This window comes from Morone saxatilis, unplaced genomic scaffold (assembly GCF_004916995.1).
Source record: "Morone saxatilis isolate NCDOM2014 unplaced genomic scaffold, NCSU_SB_2.0 Contig19, whole genome shotgun sequence".
Taxonomy (NCBI): Eukaryota; Metazoa; Chordata; class Actinopteri; family Moronidae; genus Morone; species Morone saxatilis.
This window is the reverse complement of record NW_023339751.1, coordinates 14,915,354-14,925,512: the sequence shown is the minus strand read 5'-3', so window position 1 is coordinate 14,925,512 and position 10,159 is coordinate 14,915,354. Positions and strand designations below refer to the sequence as shown.

General features: G+C 38.2%; 2 protein-coding genes across 5 annotated transcripts in view; one reads left to right on the top strand and one right to left on the bottom strand.

Moving 5' to 3' along the window:
- The window catches only part of ecd (ecdysoneless homolog (Drosophila)), a 5,516-nt gene extending 3,348 nt beyond the window's left edge, over positions 1-2,168 (top strand). The window contains 4 exon segments of the mRNA XM_035664041.1: positions 109-367; positions 709-776; positions 867-1,060; positions 1,149-2,168. Coding sequence (XP_035519934.1) covers positions 109-367; positions 709-776; positions 867-1,060; positions 1,149-1,385 — 758 coding nt within the window. The 3' untranslated portion in view covers positions 1,386-2,168.
- Positions 2,169-2,226: 58 nt separating this feature from the next.
- Positions 2,227-10,095, bottom strand: si:ch211-248a14.8. Of its 4 annotated transcripts, none has more exons than XM_035664045.1 (5): positions 9,919-10,095; positions 8,000-8,059; positions 7,450-7,651; positions 4,624-4,924; positions 2,227-4,498 (listed from the first exon to the last, which is right to left on the bottom strand). In XM_035664045.1, the coding sequence occupies exons 2-5, from the start codon at positions 8,023-8,025 to the stop codon at positions 4,092-4,094; spliced, it is 936 nt and encodes a 311-aa protein (XP_035519938.1). In that variant the 5' UTR covers positions 8,026-8,059; positions 9,919-10,095; the 3' UTR covers positions 2,227-4,091. The 4 variants fall into 4 exon arrangements, with proteins under 4 accessions (XP_035519938.1, XP_035519939.1, XP_035519936.1 ...); XM_035664046.1 differs by having other exon boundaries at positions 8,007-8,059; XM_035664043.1 differs by lacking the exon at positions 9,919-10,095 and adding an exon at positions 9,722-9,903 and having other exon boundaries at positions 8,007-8,059.
- Between the last annotated feature and the right edge of the window lie 64 nt (positions 10,096-10,159).

Here is a 10,159-nt window from a genome sequence, read left to right as displayed (position 1 = left end):
CCAATTCCTTTTCAGTTTCTGTCCTTTTTGGTATGCCTCCTCCATTCTCTACCCTGTCTCTCTTTCAACCATTTCCCGTAATTAGTTTTTCTTTGTGTCTATCTCCAGGTGACAGCTGGCTGGATATCACAGCTCAGGATTTGGAGCGTATGTTGCAGGAGAGGAGCGGGGAGAGAGCTGTTGCTGGCAGCAAAAACTCCACTTCCACCAAACAGACAGACCATGTCGGCAGTGCAGAGGAGAGGAGGAAGGAGATGGAGGGCGGCAAGGAGGAAAAGGAGGCCGGTTACAGCCTGGTGGCAGTCAGTCAGGGGATGAAGAACTTCCTCCATGCCGTGTCGTCTCATGAGGGTGCTGAACTGCCCTGGTGAGACTATCTGGCCACCAAGCCTGATTCATTTTAACAGTATTTAACCGAGATCATCAAAGGCACGTTTGGGTTACTGAATAAAATGACTTAGGATCGTTTGTGTATTTATTTTCCATATGATAGTAAAAGGTAATGAACAGAAAAACTCACCCACACATGTTGGAGTACAGTTGACATTTTAATGTCTAGTTGGGTGTAACACATGCATAATTTTCTCTTCATGGTCTCCCCCTGCTGCTGCATTCACACTCTTGCCCGTTAGGCTAAAGTATTTATATGTGCATTGTCCCACCAACAGTTTTTCATTCCAGGTTTTACATTGTTTTACTTTATTCCAGGAGCAGTTCAACTCAGCCTTTCAGTTTTGACCCTGACTCCATGGCCAACGCAGTGGACAGACTGCTCGGTATGTAGAAGTTATGAAGTTAGAAAAAAACAACTAGCAAAAACTCCCCACATCTTCCTCTCTTTACTGAATCTGTCACATTTTTTATAGGAAACAACGAAGAAGAGCTAGATTCAGATGATCTAGATGATGATGATGATGATGATGAGGAAGAGAAAGAAGAGGGGTCCTCTGGTCACGCAGAGATGAACGGGACAGAAACTTTGGACGGTCTCAGGGGATACATGGACCAAATGGATGAGGAGTTGATGAGCACTAATATAGGACAAAGCTTCAATGTGACGGTAAAATACACCCTCTAGGTGAAATAATTCACTCGTCATCCTGAATGTAGTTACAAAACTTCTTCTTCTACATTTGTCCTTTCTGCAGAATGTCAACAAGACAGGCTTGGGCAATGGCTCCAATCATCTCTCAGCCACAGACGATCTCCCTGCACATGGAGGGGTTGAAGAGACCGAGGAGGAGATCCAGCCTCTTGACGTCGACCTCAATCTGGTCACAAACCTGCTGGAGTCCCTCAGCTGCCAGGCCGGACTGGCCGGACCAGCTTCTAACCTGCTGCAGAGTCTTGGTATACACCTACCACCCAACTCTGATCCCTCATAAAGGACAAGAAGTAGACACAGATAGCGAATGAGGCAACAAATGGCCGGTTCAAACATGCATCAAGGACCAGCATCTACAGCTGAGGAGGTTTCTCTTGAAGCTGGTAGCAGAATGCCTTTATTACACTGACAGTACTTCTGTTTGTAAAGCACTCGTGGAGTTTGATGATGTCCCGTAGCGCTTTTATTGTAAACAAACATGGATTTGTTTACAGTTAATGTTTCTCATTGAAACTTAATATGTGCACTGTAAAAACTGTATTCTTCAGGAAAGAAAAACACGTTGGGTGCATTTCCTGTATCATAAAACAAATCTTTTTGAATGTGTTTAAACATGCATTGTTTGTAGTTTACAGTTAATAATAAATACACAATACAGAGAAAGGAAAGAAAGCTCATACATGTGCACAAGATAAACCCAAAATATCACTGATTGGAAAAAAAACACAAAATATCAATTTTAAAATTAATTAAAATTATTATAATAAAAAAATATTATCATAATGTAAGAATACAATTATTAAGATTTTTTGGTCCATATTAGCCTGGAAATTGCTAAATTAAATTTTCGATATGTCCCCATCAACTATGTATGATGGAGAGAGCACATTTTAGCTTCAAAGCCCAAGGCAGGATGAAGCAGGACTACTACAGAACTCACTCACTGAACTCTGTTTGATTGAAATCACTGTGTACTAGAAGTGCAACGTATAACTTAACCATTTAGATTTTTGATACAAGCTGCTTTGTGTGATGTCGGTATGTGTTCACCGTTTGTGGTTTTGGACAGCACTTGCATTTGGTTGTTAAAAAAAAGAATAAATATTTTCAGAAATAAAGTCGGTGTCATTTCAGTTTATTAAATGCATACAGATTCTCTTTGGTGCACCATCATCAGGTAGTTCAACATTTTTATCACTGTGCTTGTTTAAAGGCCCCCTCCACTCAAAACTATGTTGTTCTTCTTGTTCCTACAGTTGGATGTGCAGAGTTTCACTGTGCATGTATGTGCAGAGTTTGACTCTAGAAGGAGGTTTTCTCGGTCATCTGCTGAAAGTGGAAAAGTTCTCTGATTTTAAAGGGTGGAGCCAATGTGCATATTCATAGATTCTTGATTTTCTAATGAGGTAGAAGATTCCTTTTTAAGGATTTTAATGTTAAAATCATACTTTTCTGTGCAGCAGGAAAAACAAATAAGACACATTGTTCCAAGCAGACTATTTGTATACAGTATGTGTCTAATACATGCCTGGAGGGGACCTTTAAGCATGTGAAATAGTAAGATATTCAATGTAACACATATACATACATCAACGCTAATTAAATAATAATAAAAGCATATTCTTACATTACAGCACAATGTAATTTTGATAATAACTTTATGTAGAAATGAGTGTCACTATCCCTTCTCATCTGATAAACCTTAGCGGTCAGATTCATTCAAGGGCAATGTCCACAAACCTGATTAGTGTTTTAGTCTTTGTATAGAGTCTTTGTTTAAATGTTAAGTAAACATTACAAGTATGAACAACCCAGTCTTCATCATTATCCCTTCTCATCTGAAAAAAATGTCAGAATCATTCAAGGACAACTTCCACAGAACTTTATCATCTAATTCATCCAATAAAACATGAAAGTTTAAACCTCTTAAATACTGATGAGTCGATTATGTCGCATATACTATAGTGTTGGGTCTAACACTGTGTCCACTATCACTGTAAAAAAATGTACAATTCTCCTCAGATTTACTCATGAATATACATTAGATTAAAATATTCTTGACATTTGCTCTATATTACTCTCACCTTTAGCTCTAAGAGAAAGCCAGTATTGTTTGACCCATGCTGCTTATTAGTACTTGTTTCATTGTCGAAGAGCTGGTCTTGCTGTCTCATAAAGGCCACAGGTCTGTCTATCATTGTTGTTAAAAAGTACCTAATGTTCTCCACCCAACTGGAACAAGGAGATAATTATGTGGTTGGGTCTTTAAATGATTTGGATATACTGAGCCCAGTCCTTTAGAGATGCTGGTTCTCAATTGCTTAAAAAAGAATATATGTATTGAGGCCATATGCAGTGCATGTGTTAGTAGTTATAATAAATATGTGAGTAATCTAAATGTCTTAATGTATGTCATTTTCAAACCACATAATCTTAATAAAGTAGTTCTGATCTGACCTGGATATTCTGGGGAACTGAACTGTACACATCAAACGTATTCACTGTACATATTTTCACATTTATGCGTTTTTGTGTGCGTTGTCGTTATGGTTTAGGCATCCGTTTGCTTGTTTTCTTTTCTCTATTCTTTTTGCACTGGAACTGAGCTACCATGCTGTATCAAAACAATTACTACCAACACTGTTGCATGGCAATAAAAAAAACTTTTGGACTCGACTGTAAATCATTAGCTTTTTATATGTTTGCAATATGCTATCATGGTTGCAGTTACTTGAATGCAGGTTGCTTTTCTGCTGACACTGTCAACTGACTGTATTATAATATTATTATTTGATCATATTATGTAAGGAAAAGTGACTCAGTAGCACAAGTTATGTTACTGTGAACGGAAGAAACAAAGTTGTACTTGTTTTTCTCCAAAGAATAAAATGGCATTGTGGTCAATGATGTGCATTAAAATACACTAGTATAGTACTATACTAGTAACACTACAGAACAGTCATCATTTTTCTTAGTCCTTTCAAAACTACAAAAGGTGTAAAAGCGGCTGTCCCATTTGCTTCGCTGAGTGTAGCACTGCAGCCGCTAGCGGGGAGACACACAGAGCTGATATACCGACCAGGAAGTTCAGTACCATCCCTAGCAGGAGAATAGCGAGCAGGTATCCATGGAACAGCAGGCTGTGCCAGTTGCCGCGACTCAGCACCTGCCAGGGACTGTCCGGGTGCAGCAGCCACAGGAGGCCCAGCACCCAGCTCTGGTTGACCAGCTGGGTGTAGTAGATGTCAAAAATGGAGGCTTGGGCATCAGGGGGGTGGTGACGCTCAGCCTCAGACACCTTACCCAGCCAAGTCAGGGACAGACTGTGGAGGATTAAAGCCAGAGGTGCATACATGTACTCCAGAGGCTCGATACCTGCCAGACCCTGGGAGACTGCAGAGAGAGAGAGACAAAGAGAGATAGATAGATAGATAGATAGAGAAAGTCAATTAGAGGTCAATTTGTTCTGAGGTGAAGAACCTCAAGTTTCACCTCTAAATAACATCTATCCTTTTTACCTGTGATGACAAAAGATGTCCCACTCAGAATGGAAATCAGAACAGAGATGTGGATAGATGGTGGGGATGCCAGCTTCATGCAGACACTAAAGCCCACGGTTACTATGGGCAGCAGAGGCAGGGTGACGGGGTAGAGGCCGGCATACGAGCAGCTAGCCTTGGCCCACATTGCCATCACGCCATGGATGCTGTTACTGACAGACGGCACCAGCAACCTCTCACCCAGGGACCGGGAGTAATGCTTCAGAGGCACCAGATTCAGGACATGGAGGAGATTTAAGACTAAGAGAGAGAGCAGGACCTGGAAAAGACAATCAATATACGGAGTTACAGTATATATCAGAACTAAAGGCTCAAATACAAAGCAGTAGTATGATGATCTGACGCTAATAGCAAACCAGTCACTACAACTCACGTGGGTGACCAATATTCAGTGCAGATGGTGGAAAGCGTAGTAACTTCTGTATCTCTTGAGATTATTCGAGAGCCCCAAAAGCACCACAATTTAAATAAAATACTTTTAAACCTGTTGCTTTATTATTATTAATTATAAAATTATTCATTAGTATTTATCTAGTTAATAGTATTATTATTATTTTAGTAAGTTGTGTAGTAGTAGTAGTGGTATTATTATATTTTGACATTTATTTTAAATGTTGGACAAATGATTCAAACCAATAATGTGCTGGCATCTATTTACTTAAGATGATTAGTCAATTAAATTAGTTAGCGAAGAGATATACAATTAATTGACAACAATTTTTAATTAATGAACTATTTTTTAATTAATCAGCTTATCATTCATATCTGATCTGACAAATTGACAAGGAAAATAATTGTTGGTGGAAAATAATTGTTGGTTGCAGCCACAATCTGTATCACTACACTTTGTTTTCTAAGTTTATCAATTTATTGTGTTTTATTAGGTCATGGCTGGTGACTAAGGGACATCAGGCTTTCGCCGTCAGGGCCCCTACACTCTGGAACTCCCTGCCCAAGGAGATAAGGCTGATAAGTGAATGATATTGGGCTGCCACGCTTCAATGGTGATGGCAAGAATAGAAGTATCATGTTTAAAGTGAATTAGTGATGAGTCACCCTCTTCAAAAGTCAGTTTGCACATAATCCAAAAATAGAAATGCTTGGCAAAAATAGCATATTCCACTCCATCCAGGAAGTCAAACAGTTAATGCAAATTTGCTGAATTATTGTCTCACTGGAATCAGTTGACTTGAATTTTTAATAAACTCTTTCACTTTGTCCTGAAATTTCATTTAAAAAAAAAACTCTCAACAACCATCGCAAGAATCAAAGAAAGAAATCAGTCATTTTAAAATGTCTTTTGGAGGGGCTGATATTGTCATTATTTTAGGGACCCCCTTTGATTTTTAACAAATCATGTCTCATTAAGAGGAGCCGAGCTAGCTCCCCTGCTTATATTTTATTTTTGTTGTTTGTTTTTATCTCATTTATTTTCTCAAGCACTTAGTAACCTTGTTTAGATAAGTGCTATGCAAATAAATGTATTATTATTATTATTATTATTATTATCATTATTATTATTTGTTTTATTATGTTGAGAAGCTAGAGGCTAATAAAGTTATTTTCTATTGAATGAATGAAAAATCCTGGGCTTGCAACTTGCCAACTCCTGTGATGCACTGATATGACATCAAGCAATATGCCATGTGGACAAAATGCGACTTTAACCTCTGGACTAGAAGCATGGTAACCTGCAGTCATTCAGTCTTTACAGCCCCTTCCGGTCTCTGTACTTTGAAACTTGTAAATCGTAGTGTGTGTGTGCTACTATAGTGCAACGTCAACTGTCAGAAACGCTATCTTCAACGCACATACATTACACCCACATCAAATCACACTCAAGGTCAGTGCGCACGTTTACACAACGGAAATTCACAAAGCTCCGTTATTTCGACCTTTGGACGGGGGCACATTTACATATCAGTTCTCAGGTCAGCCATTCGGTTAAACATCTATCATGCACAAGTATTTATCAACACTGGACCCCCGCCACCACCGGCACCACTAATACTACCACATGCCCTGTCCTTCAAACTAGCACACACACACACACACACACACACACAAACACACAAACACTGACAGACTTACAAAAGCCAGCAGCCGACACTTCATTGTATAGATATGAAGTATCTATATGAAAACTGTATCAGTGATTACCAACTACCCAATAAAATTATTAAACATCTTTAATAGTCACACTTTGCTTTTACACTGACACATTATATCATCATAATTATTATTATTTGTATTATTATTATTATTATTATTACTAGTAGTAGTAGTAGTAGTAGTAGTATCACTTTTTAAATTCAGCATTTCTACATGAAGTATGTATGGGTTTAAAAAAATAAATGTTACTTTACTATGAGCATTGTATGACTTTTGTACTGTGTTGGCAGAGTATTATAGACAAATAGGAGTATGCACACACATCCAAACTGAGAAAGGCGCTAAGCTGAAAGTGAGCAAATCACGAAATGAGCATGACACAGTCTAACGTCACCTCTGTGTAACAAATAAGTGGACATTGGAGCCACGCAGTGTGTCAGCTGTTTGTTTATTTCAGAGATAAAGGTACATGTAATTGCAGTATAAGGAAAACCCCAGCTGTCAGGACTTAGTACTCTGTGTAAACTAAACAGCATGTAAGCCATAGTGTGCAGTGCTGTCACTCTTTTCCAGAATTAATAAAAATGCAGAGGTGCGGGTGGCAAGCAAACAGTGCTTTCATTTTTGATGGATTCACTCTAATTAAAATGTGAATTGTCAGCAGGCACCAACCTGGGCAAAGCAGAGAGCCACTGCATACGGGTAGTGGTACTGCGGGATGAAGATACCGGCCACAAAGTTTCGTAGTTTGTCAGCCAGTCCGTATATCACCACGACCACTAGGAAGAGGGTGGGAACCAGTGGCTTCAGTGTATGACTGGATGAAAGACTCTTTGTTACTGAGGCACACCATCCCCTCCTCCACCTCCCTGAACTGCACACAGAAACAGACAAGAATCATGCAACAACAATCACATTATTGTGTTTGTACAATTTTCCAGTTCACACAGCTGTAAATATAGTTTCTGAGAATTGCAGAAAAAATCAAAAGCTCGTCCTTTAACCAATGTTTGACATTTTTGCCAAGCTTAATGTTTTATATGCTCCCCAACTAGATAATGATTTGTGACAGATAAGCTCTTGGAAAAACAACCTTCAGGAATAACAGGTTTAAATATTTGCATGCATGCAATAAAGTTTGTCTACATAAGTATAGTTGGCTGTCATTTTACTGGTTACCAGAATAGCAGAAATAACCATTTGTAAAAGCCAGTAGGATTACCTTTTACCTAAACGACATGCTGTCATTCTGTGCAGAGGTTGCCGCTGCTGGGAGTGATGTCTAGAGTCAGTGTCGGGAGAAGAAATATTCAAATGACTATAACATCATAAACCAGTAATAAAATCAATATGGCTTCCAAATAACAGAAAGGAATACCATCTGTCAGAACACCCTCTTTTGTTATTGCTGTAGCCTACTAGATGCTGTTTAAAGGTGATCTCTAAAACTATTACAAAAAGTGTCTTATATTCAGGACTTTATTTTGCACCATTGCAAAACAGCCCCTGGCTTGTTCTTATTTGTTTAGATTACATTCCCAAATGTACAGTGTAATTTTTAATGGTACATAATACATACATGTAAATAGGGATACAAGATGTGAAGTTAGGGAATAAAGGAGTATTAATGTAAAAATAATTTTACATACAAATACATTTGGTGTTTTGGAGGAATAAAAAAAACCCACATACAGTAAGTATTTTTAACTAGCAGGTACTAATCCTATTACAAGCACGCCCATCTCTGACCATCGCAAACAAGTGTCCAACATCCGTGTTTGCTGGTGAAGTGAGTGGCAACGTTGTAGAGATGTTTGCATAGATAATGCACCCAAATGGGGTTAAGGTTTGGAGTTTACCTTTAGAAGAGACATGCTGAGTTTGAAAGTTATGAAACAACCCATTGCTCATCCATATTTATATTTTCATACTATGCAAAGACTGTAAAGTTTTTCCATTACTGTAGCATATGTGAACATCTTCTACAACTTCCTCATCATAAAAAAGCTTTTTTACTTCTTGTTTTGTTTTCCAACAACAATGACAACAGTGTAACATCAGTGTAACAGTGTTAACCCACATAAATCTGAACTACCTCAGGCTGCTGAAGTCTTACAAGTTAAATGTGTTACCTCATACTGCAGGTAGACCTACTTTACAACAACAAAAACGTATTCACTCAAATGTACAGCATTGTTGCTGAGAAGATCACATTATACCCCTTAATAACAAAATAGGTAGACTATCTGCCCTAGTAACAGTACAGAAGTAGTAACTAGCCTACCCCTTATTCCCTAACTTCACATCTTGTTCCCATCTACCTCCATGTATCACTGACTATATATAATAAATGACACATACAGTCTGTGGAGTGTGTGTAGACCTGCAAATAATTACACTGTAAACTGAGAGGATAATTTAAAGCGTTCCCTATTTTCAAATTCAGTTTTATTGATGGGTGTGTCTGCTGCAAGGCAAATGTCTCTTGATAACCCAGTTAATTATGAGTCAGGAAATGTAGGACATTATTTAAAAATCACTATGAATATAAACATGCTGAACTAATCTTATATGGGCTAAATAATAGAATATTAGAGATCTAGCCTATATCGATATTTACACCAATTAAAGTTGGTCTATGATAATAGTTATATTGCTAAAACTTATTTTTTTTAATTAAGTTGAAGACATTTCAAGAATGTAGCCTAAACAAAAAATCAGAAACAAAAATAACGGTATATAAAAGTTATGTAAGATAATAGACCCACTTTATAGCCTACATGCATTGCTTATACTAAATCTCCTTAATCTAACATCGGAAATGTCATAGCCTACTTGTAACACACAGCTGTATGCACTTATATAAATATATAGTCCTACAGTAATTAATTATTCGGATAGAAGCAGGAAACCGTGAGAAAAGCGCGAGAGAAACTTTACTCACCATATGAAATTCCTCATAAAGTCATATTTAATAATCAGACGCCAATCATCCCCTCTGCCTGGCTGTCAGTGCCATTCACTCATACGCCTACCATTATTAAAGGTTAGTAATATTATTGTCCAACGTGTCCCTGCCACCGTCCTGCTGAATGAGCCGCTCTCTTCTCTGCTGCTCTCTGCTGTGGACACTCAACTCACCTGTTTCCCTCAGATGGACTTTGGTCCTCGTCTGTTTGTCTTCCTATAATTAAAGACGCAATCTAGGTGGACAGTTATTAAAAGTCTGTTTCTCCGGAGGTAAACGGAGGTAAACAACATCTGTGGAATCCATTAGGGTATCTGTGTTTGCTCACACATTTTATTACACATAATCTGGGATAGTGAGAAGTAGCAGCCTCATTTCACCGGCTATGTTAATGTGTTATCCATCTAAAATTGA